The sequence below is a fragment of the Lytechinus pictus genome, chromosome 13 (assembly GCF_037042905.1).
Source record: "Lytechinus pictus isolate F3 Inbred chromosome 13, Lp3.0, whole genome shotgun sequence".
NCBI classification, from domain to species: domain Eukaryota; kingdom Metazoa; phylum Echinodermata; class Echinoidea; order Temnopleuroida; family Toxopneustidae; genus Lytechinus; species Lytechinus pictus.
The window spans coordinates 8,141,583-8,156,239 of NC_087257.1; the positions used below are offsets into that span (position 1 = coordinate 8,141,583).

At 35.9% G+C, this 14,657-nt stretch overlaps 1 protein-coding gene across 1 annotated transcript in view; it reads left to right on the top strand.

Moving 5' to 3' along the window:
* The first annotated feature begins 1,815 nt into the window (after positions 1-1,815).
* The window catches only part of LOC129274958 (cytidine monophosphate-N-acetylneuraminic acid hydroxylase-like), a 43,863-nt gene continuing 31,021 nt past the window's right edge, over positions 1,816-14,657 (top strand). Inside the window, exons 1-5 of the mRNA XM_064108177.1 lie at positions 1,816-1,967; positions 8,183-8,271; positions 9,506-9,753; positions 10,681-10,772; positions 14,155-14,264. Coding sequence (XP_063964247.1) covers positions 9,548-9,753; positions 10,681-10,772; positions 14,155-14,264 — 408 coding nt within the window. The 5' untranslated portion in view covers positions 1,816-1,967; positions 8,183-8,271; positions 9,506-9,547. The remainder of the gene's footprint in view (positions 1,968-8,182; positions 8,272-9,505; positions 9,754-10,680; positions 10,773-14,154; positions 14,265-14,657) is intronic.

Consider the following 14,657-nt stretch of genomic DNA (forward strand, 5'->3'; position numbering starts at 1 on the left):
GAGTCTACTCAGCCAAGGATGATAGTTTTTCGAAAATTGATCGTTTCAGTAATAGTCTGAAACGAGAGAGTGTTGAACATGACTTTAGATTGTTGCACTGTGAGTTCCATTCATGAACACCTGTGTACCGAATAGAATGAGTTTGCATTGTTAAATGAGTAAAAGGAACACAAAGATTATTTCGCATACGTTGACAACTGAGAGTCCGGTTTAACATAAATATAGGAAAAATAATGAATGCACAATGAAAACTTCTCATAAAACAACTAACATGTTATATAATACAATTTTATCTTACACCTGGCAAAATACTTAAATTATGTTATTTTATAGTGATATATATCATCCTCTTGCTCAACATTCTGCAGGACATGGTCTCTTCGTACTGGGTTGAATGTCAATGCCAATACAAAACACATTCTATGGGTACAATTGCCTCTGTTTAGTGTAATCTGTACCGGCCAGTGTCGTTCTCTGGAAAAATATTCTCTGAACACATTTGTGCCAGCCAAATATGTGTCATCTACTGATTCATAGACGCATGCAGTGTGATGTAACATTAAGAAAAAAAAGAGTAAATAGCACTGAGATGAGGGCTTTATTGCTACAACCAAGTTTTCAGCAATTAAAATTGCATAAAAGATGTACTGGTTAATATCTGTTATGCAGTGGCGTACCTAGGATTTTCCACAGGGGGGGGGGCAAAACCGTCCGCCAAAAAATTTGACAAATTTGACAAGCAAAAAAAAAAAAAAAAAAGGTTATCAATCACAAATAAATGATTTCGTACCAGAAAAAAAAAAAAAAAAAAAAAAAGGGCTTCAGGCTCGTCAGGGGGGGCCAAAAAGGTCTTCCAAGCTCGTCAGGGGGGGGCAGGGATACATCTTTTGCGTGGTGGCTCGACGTCAGGGGGGCAGACTGCACCCTGCCCCCCCCCCCCCCCCCCCCCCCCCCGTAGGTACGCTAGTGCTGTTATGTTACCAGAATAATCTGAAGATTCGGACACATCAGAGTCATCACTGTCGGTCTACGCTGTCAAAATTTAAAGCCATGATGTCAAAATTAACAATAGATTGGTTTCTCTCTGAAGTCTTTATTTAAGTTTGTGCTTTTCCTTTTGAATTTTTTGCAGCTTCTCAATTTTATTGAAGATGTAACCCCACAACTATATTTTATTTAATGACCTGTGCTTGTCGCGCAAATGTAACGATACCACCTATTTGTGGGCCCAACATAAAACGCATGGCCATATATTAGAGGAAATATTACAAATTATGGCGAAGACAGCGTAAGATGAGGTGAGGCAAGTGAACAGAGAGGTTTAAAAAAAAGAAAGTGCAGAAAATAGTGTAACGATATAAATATTATGTACTATATGTAGAGGACAATGCAAGAGAAGTTTTAAAAAATGAATCGTGAAATAAGTGTGATAATGCAAATATATGGAGAGGACAATGAGGCAAGTGTACAGTGAGATTTTAAAATGAATGAATAGTATAGGAAATAATACAAATATATGGAGATAACAATGTAAGATGTGGTGAGGCAAGTGTACAGGTTTTCAAAATGAATGAATGGCAGAGGAAATAATACAAATATACGGAAAGGCCAATGTAAGATATACGGTACGTGCGGCTCCGGGTTGCCGAATTCGCTTATTTTATCAGTAGGCCTATATTTCCCCCAGAGAGATATTCCATAATCAATGGAAGGTTGTTCACTAAACTAATATCTGGTCCCCTCAAAATTTTGGGCTCACTACGTACGCCACAGCTCAAGCCCCCCCCCCCCCCCCCCCCCCCCCCCTGAGAATACGTGCCGATGCGATCGTGTGTAGGGCCGCCGAATATATCCGGCGGATCCATCAAGGCCGGCCGGCGCGGCCGCGCCGGCTTTAGCTGAATTCTGAGATAATGCTCGATGTTGAGTAGATTTGGCAGTGACTCCTGAATTGGTGAAACGCATCGGTAAGTATCTCTTTTATATACAATTTTACGATAGGACGGCGCTTGATATGTCTGCATATTGAAAGTATGTTAATCACATGATAAAGTTTATCATGTGATTTGCCTTATGTAACACTTAAAACTCTCTGTTTTAGACTCTCTTTTTTTTTATGAACTCGCAGGCTAGGCTCAGATTCGAACACTCACACTGTCTTCCCCGACACTCCGAGCTCCTCCCTGTTCTTCTTCCGTGTTCCTCAGCTCGGTTGCTACTTGCTAGGCCTAGCCAATTTCAATTGATTGGTGCTCTGACGCTGGACTGGGGCGGTATTCTTAAGATATTTTATTATTTCTCTTAAAATGAAACTGGTCATGCTGGTATTCTGAGCTGAGCCTGAGATGGCATTTTAATTTTATCTCTCATTGAGTCATTCTCACTTTCTCAGATAAAATTTAATTCTAAAATTTTTATTCTATCTTGCGTACCGTATAAATTTTATCTTTCTTGCGTATTCGTGATGTACAGTACTAGATAGAGATGAGTCAGTCAGAGACAGAGCAGTGCCACTGGCCAGTGCCTGCGTAGTTAAGTTAGACATTCCAATCACGTATTTTACCATTGGCATTGCAAGGCAGATGATGTGCTTGCGCCTTGGCCTTTTTTCATTGAAGAAAAAAACTTAAAACTGAGTGAGGGTAGGGTATACGTAGGACTAGGGGCTATTTTATCTCCGCAACGTCAATCTCATCAATATTTCTATCTAACGACAGTAACGTTGGGTGAATTTACTCCAAATGTCGACATGAAAAAAATGAAGAAAAATTATTAAGGCCCCTAGATCCTCTAGATCTATTTATTGAGAATAACGACACGTTATTCCTGTACAATCACAAATTATTTCATTAACCCAGGGAGCTCCCGAGCCCAGGGGCTTACCGTGTATTTGACCATAGTCACCGGACTAGGGTGATTTATGGTCTAAATATTTCTCCAAATGAATTGTGAAAACAGAAAGTATACAATTACCACGATTATATGGATGAAGGTCTAACGAGTGGCAGTTTCCTGACATCTGGGCACAGACTGGAACCTCAAAAAAACGAAAAGTTCTCTCCTTCTACCCAGTCTCGATCGGCCATTTTGTTACGATTTTTAATCCACGGTAAGCCCCTGGGTTATTATTTCATAAGACTTATCTTGACTAATATTGTCTTTGAAATGATGCTTGAAATATAGACTTCGAAAAATAAATGAGAGTAATTCCTTTTTTTTCTTCTAAATAAATCAGAGCTGTAAAGACCCACAAACGTATAGATCTAGACATCTAGTGCAAGCCTCCTGGCGGCCTGGATTTCCATTGGTTGAGTGAGATGAGAGAGCTATATTTATAAAAGACCATTTCTCATTGGATATTGATTAAAAAACAGGTGTGTCTTACTAGTTACAGAGGTAAAATGAAGATATAATTGCTCTCAGAATACCGATACGAAAAGACTTTAAGGGTATTTTATCTCACTGATTTTAAGGGAGATGAAACATTTTATTTTATCTAAGATAAAATGGATCTCAGAATACCACCCCTGATCTGAGATGAGATGAGCTGAGTTTGATGCACCTGATGATGACTCTACATACCAGTGTAAGTCACCCATGGGAACATCTTATATGCCGTGCATTTGAAAACAAAGATACAGGGGAAGATTGGACACTTATGCAATTTTTTTACATGTATGCTCGATTTCGCTTATAAATGGGGTACTTTCTTGTACAGACAACATCAAGAGGTTATACAAGTCACTTGTGAGACCTATTCTGGAATATGCGAATGGAATACATGTATGGTTCCGAAGATATGCTTCTGACGTGAAGGCTATTAAAAAAGTCCAGCGATGAGCTACCAAACTAGTACCAACCCTGAAGGAAATGGAATATGGTAGAAGGCTTCGTGCTATAAAATTACCTTCAATCATGTACAGACTAAGAAGAGGTGACATGATACAAACCTATAAGATAATTCATGGCATTGATGATGTGAATAGAGATCTATTCTTCATATCAGCTACAACTCAAGCAACACGTGGCCATCCATACAAGCTGTTTATGGAAAGGAGTAGACTGAATGCGAGACAGAAAACTTTCAGTCGCAGAGTGGTCAATGATTGGAATTCTTTGCTATCTGAAGTAGTTACGACATCAACAGTCAATAGCTTCAAGATAAAGCTAGACAAGTTTTGGTCTTCGTTGCATTATGTCCACCCATGGGAATAGTGACCTTTTTCACTGCATGCTACAGCACACAGACACAGAATGAGAAATTTAATACCCTAGATAGGCAGACAACATACAAGATTGACCTGGAAACTTGTCTGCCGAAACAACTGTATTTTTCCAGTAGATCCGGTATAAAGGTATAGATCTAACATTAGATAAAACCATCACACATCGGCATGCAGCTGTGTATAAAATAAGGGGAAAATGAGAGAGAGGATTTGGGAGAGGGCACAAGGGTGTGGGATACTTAGACTAATTATGGATGCTTCTGAACGCAGTCTAATGTTAAGACTGACTATTCAGTTCAAGATTCTGTCTCTTTAGGTTGGCCGGACCATGTCCTGGTGGGTCAGCATCAAACTTGAACTTCACTGGTTCACATAACCATTAATACTTATCCAGTCCATTGTCGAAGCTGTGGACACTGGGTGCATACTAATTCATTACTTGGACTATTCCAAGGTTTCCTCATTCTTATGTAAAAAGAATTCTTACGTTTCTCAGTTTATACTGACCTCGGAATGTACAATTTTTTATTATGACCTCAGGCTGTTACAATTTAAAAGCTTAAAAGGTCCAAATTCACAAAGGCTTTGAAAACCACCAGCTGAACCCATGGTTTATGCAGATTTCCTGTATAAATTATGCTTATTTGCCACATTATATACTGGAAGTCTGGAACCATAGTTAGAACACAATAGAACAGTACTTAGAACAATACTTTGAACACAATACTTAAAAAAATAATCTATCAAAAGTTTTTAAGCTTTCCAAGCCGTGATTCCAACTCCAAGTGTACATGTGCATTAAGTGCAGAAAAAAGTAAAAAGAATAATACTCTGACATGATGACAAGATTTCTAAATGAATTCAATTGTCAGTTCGTCTACCAAAAATTCAAGCACAATTTGGGCAATGTTTTGGTGTCAATATTGCAGAAAATACATTTTTACTTTGATTATCATTCAATGTATATACCGTCATCTTAATATTAGTTCCACTTATATCTAGATTTACATCTCCAAACCTAAGTTTTTGGTGGAATATTGTTGGTATTAACAGGCATTAATTGGTTAAAGATAAAAGACAGTAGTTGCTGGCAGCAAACAATGATTTCATGAGAAAGTCTTTTAAATCACTTGAGGTTAACTGTCAAAATATTAGATCTGGTACATTAATGTAAAGTTGTAAACTTATCTTTATAAAATCATGAAATCTTAGCTCAAAATCGATAACTCTGATGATCACTAACACAGAAAAGCAAATATGGGATAATATTGCTTCGAAGCTACCCAATATTTAATGGAATTCTGTGCTTATTTTGCTAATGTCTCAGCAATTACTCATTTTCTTTGAGACCTATTTGGCACATATTTTTATACATTACAAACACTTTGGTGGCATTATTTTAATTGGATTCTGTTCGAACTTATTTTGAGATCATTACCACAACTGGTATCTATCTGTAAAGTTAAAGGCATGATTTTACCCATGTATGGGAGGGGTTCAAAGAAAATCCTACTTCAATAATTCAACCAACTCAACAAAATAAAAATTGAGGGTCAAGGGGACATTATTTTTTTTTTTCAAATTTGTTCTGAGAACTACAATTGTGATTTGACTTTTGTACAATTTGGTTGGGAGACCAAGGTGGATGTATGCTTTTTACTCCACCTGTACAAACTTCAAAATGACACAATATGGGTCTCGGCCAATAGTCCTGAAGGCACAATGCGACATATTTTTTTGGTTTATGTTAATTAGAGAAAAAAAAAAGTGCAACAGGCTTCTAACCATATAGGTCAGTTTTACAACAAATGCAAGAGTGTAGACAATTTTGATGTTATGGCGACAACAATTTTTATGTGCATGATGGGACAAAAAAGGGGAACCACGTTTTTTGTAACATACATTGTAGTGTAATGTAAATTCTAGCAAGGTTCTAATCTACATGTATGTCTGACCTTGTCTTGTCCTTCATATAGATAATATTGCTGTCATAAAATGTTTATGATATCAAAATCAAGTTAATGCCTTGTCCCCCAATTTTTCTTTACTTAAATTTACAAGTGGGCATTGCATTCCGTCCCATTGTGCGACGGAACAGAAAAATGTCAAAACTAAATGGTTTTCCCTTTGGTTAAGAAATGTTTAATAGGTAAGTACGGTAGGCCTACTTACAGGGGCCCCACTAATAATGTACACATGTACAGTATATAATTAACCAAAACTTCTGCTAACATCTTTAAAGGTCAAGTCCACCACAGGAAAATGTTGATTTGAATAAAAAGAGAAAAATCAAACTAGCATAATGCTGAAAATGTCATCAAAATCGGATGTAAAATAAGAAAGTTATGACATTTTAAAGTTTCGCTTATTTTTCAAAAAACAGTGATATGCACAACTCAGTGACATGCAAATGAGACTGTCGATTATGTCCCTCACTCACTATTTCTTTTGTTTTTTAATGTTTGAATTATACAATATTTCATTTTTTACAAATTTGACAATATGGACCAACTTTACTGAACCATATGGTATGAAACAATGCTAATTCCATATGTTCAGGGAGGAATTATTTTTGTTTCACTTGACAATGAGGAGAAAATTAGAATTTTTCATATTTCATATAAAAAAATACAAAAGAAATAGTGAGTGGTTGATGTCATCAGTCTCCTCATTTGCTTACTGACCAGGATGTGCATATAACTGTTTTGTGAAATTAAGCGAAACTTTAAAATGTCATAACTTTCTTATTTTACATCCGATTTTGATGAAATTTTCAGTGTTATGTTTGTTGGATTTTTCTCTTTTTATTCAAATAAACTTTTTGTTGGGGTGGACTTGTCCTTTAATGGCTTGTGTTGATACTTGATTGAGTGATGTAATTATAAAGTAACAATGTTTACTGAAAAGATCCATCAAACTGAAGTCTTTATACATGTATGAGTCAGTATAGTTTAGGTCAGGTTCATTAAATTTAATTGCGTGCATACGTGTAGATGTACATGTACTGGGCCTCAGTGTACATGTAGCTACTTAATAATTCTATTTTTGGTTTTGTTGGATGTACGTATTGTAAACCATTCATGTAAATCTTACTTGATGTACATTCAAACTTGCATTCTATTTGTAGGATTTAGAAATTACAAATTAAATCATAAAAGCACCTTCAGGGTATAATACATGTATAGCAGTCTACCTCACGATGCGATCACAAATACCTTTTTATAAACAGCTTTATACTGTACAACAATTTCATTGCTATGGCATAAACTGTATGTCAATGTTTCTGTGAATGTATTTGTGATCATGGCATTACTCAAAATCGCAACTTCTTTACTTTACCACCCCCCCCCCCATCTCCATTATTGCCATCATGATTTACAATATTCACTATAATAACTATTACATCTAGGCGAATATAGGGGTGGGTTACAGGGGTTCAATGGTTCTTCAACCCCCCCCCCCCCTCAGATTTTTTTTTGAAAACCTTTATTTTATAATTTTTTTTTGCTTGTCAAATTTTTTTTGTTATGAAAAGACCTAATTTGTCTAAGTTTTTTTGTCATTTAATGACTCTACGTATGTACAGGGTGTAATAATATAAATAAATATAAATTATATAAATGATATATAATTTGTATCATCAGTTGGTGCAACGCAACAGTATGGAATGTGGTGGGACAGGCAAATTGTAGGGCCTACTGTGAACAATGTGAATGGGAATTAAATGACACTTGTATTCTTAATCAATAAGTACAAGTATGCTCATACAATGGATTTTATTTATTATGTATTATCCATTATTTATACCTTGATGTATAGGTTATTTATTTGAAATTGTTTAAAAACATTTATCAAATTTTGGTTTAAGTTGCACATGTTTTTTGCGGTTTTCTTCTGCTTCATTCCTTGATTTGTTGATTTTCATTTTTTCTTTTGTATTCATTCATTCATTTCAGCTTGTAACTAAGCGACAAAGGTGCTCCGTGGCAATAACCCCTGTTTGTTTGTCTATCGTGTGGAACTCATTGGATCAAATAGTTGAAAGGTAAAGTAACTATAGATACATGTGCTACATACATGTAGATCAAATGCAACCAGACACCCCAAAACCAACAATAAGTCGCCCGAGAAGGTTCTCTGTAAATAGCCAAAATAGTATTAAAATTGGTGTTCAAAAGTGAGAAAAGGAAAATAAGCTTATAAATCCGAAATCTTGTATTTAATGTATTCCTCTTCATACTGACAAAATTCATGTTGTCACTTTTAATACTAGTTAAATAATGACGAAGTATAGGATTTTTTTCTTTTCACCAGAGACCCGTTGCATAAAACTTGCCAGATTTTTCAAATTTTTTTAAATGATAAACAAAACTCTGGCTGACAAAATTGTGTTACTGAAATTTATACATTTTTAAAAAGAAAATGGACCGCATGGAATTTTCACTGTGATTGCACAGTATGCATATCTCATGCCTGACTGAACCCAAACTTCAAACCTTGTTTCTCCTTATTTTCTGAATTCCTCACTGAATTTCTTCTACTTCAGTCCAATACCTGTGTGTGAATGATTGTCGATGAAATTGACCAATCTTAATGCTTTAGGACATGCTTTTTCAGGCTCTTCGAAAGCCTCCAAATTCATTTAGGGCAAATTATTGTTGGTTTTGGGGGTGGCTGGTCATAAATATATAATTTCTATTGTTCCTGTGGTTACGATCTCTAGAGACTGTACAAAAAATTATATTCGTACGAAGCTTTGCCATTCATCAAACTTATTATGTATGTGTACAATGCCTCACTGTTGTGAGACAGCTGAGACAGGTCAACTTTCTTGACGGAGATGCAAATACATCATCCCTAATATTATTTATTATGTATAGGTCTTGACGGAGATGATTTGTCTTGCTATTAAAAAAAATTTTTATACACATATTTTTCTAGTTTTAAATATGCATGACTTTTAATCATGATATTTTGAGTGTAAATGATAATTTATATATGTTTTTAATACTCGCAACTTTGCTGATTTAATTTTGAAAATGATAGTTTTACAATGTTATTTCAATCGAGTTTGATCTTTTTTGAGATTGTCCAAAATGACTTTTTCTGGCTTTATTTGTTGACTATTTGTCTAGCACTAGAATTGTGATATAATGTAATCTTTTAATAATATACATGTACATTTTTACTTTGTAAATATGATAATATGAGTCTTCGGACTTTTGTCATGTACCATTTTCACAATAAAACCAGAATTGAATTGAATTGAAATTGAATAGGTCAGTCTGCATTTGCATTGAGGCGGTTCACTTGCCTGTAAAATGGAGCAGGAACAAGTAACTGTTCTGAAGCTGTCTCCTCACGAAACCCAAGGTCTTCGGGACGGCGTCAACCTCATCAATCGTTCCGAGAATGAGAAATATGTAATCTACAAGGAGCCGGGCAGCGACGATTTCAAGGCGTGTCGTAACAAGTGCAAACATCAAGGAGGGACGTTCATCAAGGATATCGAAGATACAGACGGATGGTAAGGCTATCGGAATAAAGTAATAGAATTTTTCTTATTTTATATCCTACATGTATATCTTAGAGGGTTACAAAATTCAAGAAAGATTGATGATGATGATTTCGATGATGATGATGTTGATGGTGATGATATTGATGGTGATGGTGATGATGGGAATAGTGATGATGATGATGATGATGATAATGAAGATGATGATGATGATGGTGATGATGATGATGATGATGATGATCAATGATGATGATGATGATGATTTTGACAATGATGATGATGATGATGATGACAGTGTTGATGATGGTCGTGATGGACGTGGTGATGATGATGACAATGATAGTAGTGATGGTAATGGTGGTGGTGATGACGATGATGGTGGTGGTGATGATGATGATGATGACGACAGAGATGATGAGGATGATTTCAATGATGATGAGGCTGATTTCAATGATGATGATGATGGTGGTGGTGGTGGTGGTGAACTGGTGATGATGATGATGATGACGATTCTGGTGATGACGATTCTGGTGATGATGATGAAGTGGTAAGCACAGATATTAATTGTAACAATTTGCATGTTAAGAGAGTTTAGGCACTGATCAGAAATGATATTCAGCAACATTTTAGTGTTCATGTTGGCTAGCGCAATTACATGTAGTGTCTTTTATTAATAGGCGATGTGTCTGTGGTCTACATATGAATCCTGGATTTTTTTTGTATATTGTATGTTTGAATTTGCCAGCACCATAATGAGGCTGCGATGAATGCAAGGAATGCTCCCCAGGGAGTGGAAATTGTGCACTTTTTGTGCGGGATTGAAATGAATCCAATGACCGGGGTAATGATATGCTGTAAAGCGCTTTGAGCCATTCTGGGAAAAGCACTATATAAAAATTGGCTCTTATTATTATTATTATTATTGTTTTCTCCCCACAGTGTGATTAAATGTACCAAACATGGATGGAAGCTGGATACCAAATCGATGCGTTACACAAATCCACCTGACAGCTTCAGGCAAGAACAGTTAGGTAAGTGAACATTGAACCCGTCTCCTCCCACCTGAAAAGTTTCTTGGTTGTTTGGTCGTTTGTTTGTATTTATTTCCATAAAGAATGAAATATATACATGTTGAAATTGAACAAATCATATATAATCATATAAAATATGGAGGACGGCCCATTTCAGTGGTATTTACGGAATACCACTGTTCTTCCATGGGGTCTTGGTATAGGGGTTCATTCCCCTTACCGCGCAAGATCAACAATATCAAAATTTATTTATTCAACATTTTAGTTCCATACAAAATTGTATTATCCTCATACTCTTTTTACTAAATATTAGATTTGATAATGTGATACTCATGAACTAATGAACATAGTATGAGAATTATTCCTATTCAGTATATATGTGCTTGTAAAAGTTTCATTTGAATATATATATTTCAAAGTGTCATTTTACCCTAACTATACACTGTAGTGTTGAGGGATTTCATTGTTGTTTTTGCTCATTGAATTAGTCAAACTCAACAATGGCAATATAGTTGAAATGGAGTTCAATGGGAAATCAATTGATGTGCACATAGTCTATACCTTCAGTTCACACATTGCACAAACAAAAGATAAGAATCAGAAGATAATTCCGTAAGCTTCAGTGCAGATAGATTTTGCTGGAAATGTTGTTGGCTAATAATTTGATTGCTTTTCAGCTTATCCTTTCATAATGGTCATATGTATGTAGCACTGTAGAAATAGGTTTGAGAAGCACTCATGGCTTTATAAACACAATAATTCATCTACACTGTACATGTACATAGCACTGTGTTCAATATAAAGCCATTGAATTACTTTTGAACTTTTCTAGGAGTGCCCCCCCCATCCATCTATCCCCTGGGGGGCCACTTACATTGACGATTGGATACCATGTGCGACCAAAAAAACACGTAAAAAGGATGTCTTTTTCAAGATAGGGCACGTTACGTACGTAACGTAATAAGGGTGTCAAAAGTACTAATATAATGAAAAAAAGGGTATCTATTTCACTAAGAAAGCTACGTGTTTAGGGTCAAATTTGCGAGGCCAACAAAGAATAAAATGTTTTATAAACGATGTACTTTTTTGCCCCAACAGTCAACACTACGTGTTTAGAGTCCGATTTGCGCGAGGTGTGGGAGGTAGGGCCGTACTAAACCCAATGTTGTAGGTAAAGGTGAAACCAACGTCCCTGAGATATAACAATTAAAATATTGCTGTACTTGTTTAGGGGTTCAATTCAGGGAATACTTGCCAAGGGTATCGATTTGTTTCCAATATTTGTTAAGGGTAGTGTTTCACGCCAATTTAACGCCAATACGTGCATTTTCAGAATATGGAAAATACTTGTTTAGGGTGCTTTTCGAGACCCCATGGTCGTGCATGGTAATGGAATGGAAGTGCCCCCCCCCCCATCCATCTATCCTTATTATGGACCATTGACATGGAGAGCGTACACTGCAGCATTCTGAAACTGAAAATGCACCTTTTTTTTACAGCTCATGTAACAAAAGATTATACTGTATAATCTATTAATATATTTTCTTTTCCACAATAGAAAAAGGAAAGTTCACCCTGATTGTTCCATAAATACAGACAAGTGCGAGAAACGTATTTACACTGTATGAATTATGCACTTAATAAATCTAACATTGTTATTATTGATGCAGGTTTGATATGAAGTGATCAAAGAATAATAGCTGTTTTTTTTTTTCAATTTTAGGATGTCTCATTCAATCAGAGCCCTCCCCATTTGATATACATAAAACTCCATAAAAAGATATGTGCTAAAGAATTGAAAAGATTACCGTAATGCATTCATTAGTTGCCCTCATACACATTCTTTCAAACACACTAGTTTGTGAAAATGTTTTCAGCCATTTTGAACCATAACTGTTCACTTGTTCATGAATACACTTTTACTTATTTGAAGCACTAAATGATGATTTTCAGGTACGTTTTTTCAGGGCTTCATTCTATACAGTTCCATGACATTTGCTCCGGCGACAAATTTTCCTCTCAAAATTCCACACAAACCCTAGCCCTAATCCTACATCTTCGACGAAATTAAGCCCAAAGCAATTGCATACCTGCCAACCAGTACGTTTTAGCCGTTATTAGTACGTTTTTGCAACCAAAATACGGCAGTACGTTTTTTCTTAGAAAAATATGTTTTTGTTTTTTTTACTAAATCGTAATTTATTGAGATCATTTTGTTAAAACCAGGGTGAAGATATACACATGTTTTAATGTGTTTTTTTTTTTCATCTGCAAGAGCAGTGCGCATTTTAGCTTGCATGCAGCTTGAGCGCCGTAATGAGCGAGTGCGCCAAGCATTTCATTATGAAATACACTTTTTTGGGGAAAAATAAAGTTTTTTTAATCACAGAATACAGTTTTTCATTCCCAGAGGTTGGCAGGTCTGCAATTGTCGCAGGAGAAAATGTTGTGTCACCCATTTTTACAATACATACATGTACATTTATCACAGACAAATGTAACGAATGGGACCGTACGCTGTCCACAGCTAAGATTTTGTTTAAATCAAATCAGTGTTAACCTTTACCTTAAAGGGATGCTCCAGGCTGAAAATAGTTATATCTATTTATTGAAAATAGAGTCAAATTCACAAAGCAACATGCTGACAATTTCATCAAAATCAGATAACAAATAACAAATTAAAGATTTGCATTATTCCGGTGAAACAGTTCTAGGCATGTCTTCATGAATATTCATTAGGTGGGCTGATGTTGTCATATCCCCACTTGTTCTTTTGTATTTTATTTTATGAAATTAGGTTTATTCAATTTTTGTTCTACCAAGAACTAAAACAATTGGATTGACAACTGATTAAAGTGCATTAATTATTCCTTGCTGCAACTTATTTCATAATAATGGATAGTTGGAGACACATCATTTACACATTTATGAAAAATGAAAAAATGATGATTTCATGTAATAACATTAAAAAGGAAAGTGGGGATGTGACATCATCTGCCCACCTAATGAATATTCATGAAGACATGCCTAGAACTGTATTACCGGAACAGTGCAAATTTTTGAAATTCACTATTGTTATTGGTTATCCGATTTTGATGAAATTTTTATCATTTTGCTCTGAATTTTACTCTATTTAATCAGATATAAATATTTTCAGCCCGGAGCATCCCTAGACTGATTTCCATGTTTATATCACCAACAAAGTTTTCAGTTTCAACTTTCAAGGACAACTTGGCCACCTGCCAAGAATAGTTTCAAGGATGATTTGGCCACCAGACAATCCAATTGACAGGTTTTCAGTAGCTTTTATTACTGATAACTTTGTTTATCATAACATGTTTTGTGAAACGATATCCTGTTTTATACTCACATTGATGTTCAGTATCTGAAGTCGATGAGGACGGCAGCATGTCTCTGATTGAACTCAAGCCCCCACAACCATGGGAGACAGACAGCAGAGAGCAGCTTCCTCTACAGGTCGGAGAGGTCAAGGTAACATTGCTTTCCTGTTTCTTACAAGTGGCTTCATTTTGAAAAAATAAACAGGTGAAAATATGTGTGTACAATACTACATATATGCGAGTTTCACCCCTCCCCCCCCCCCCCCCACAAGATGTGTAACAATTTTTTTTTAATGTGTGTAGGTGTGGCAGGTTGACGCCCCCTCCCTCCTATATGTGAACAAACTGTCTATACATTTGACAGTTTCAGCCTCCCCTCCCCCCCCCCCATGTCTATGAAAATAATGTATGTGCATATGGCAGTTAACCACCCTTCCCCCTCCCACTAAACAGGATGTCAAAAGCAGGGTTCCCACGGTCATTTGTGGTCCTGGAAAGTCAGGGAATTAGGAAAATTTGTGAAAAGTCATGGAATTGCATTTAC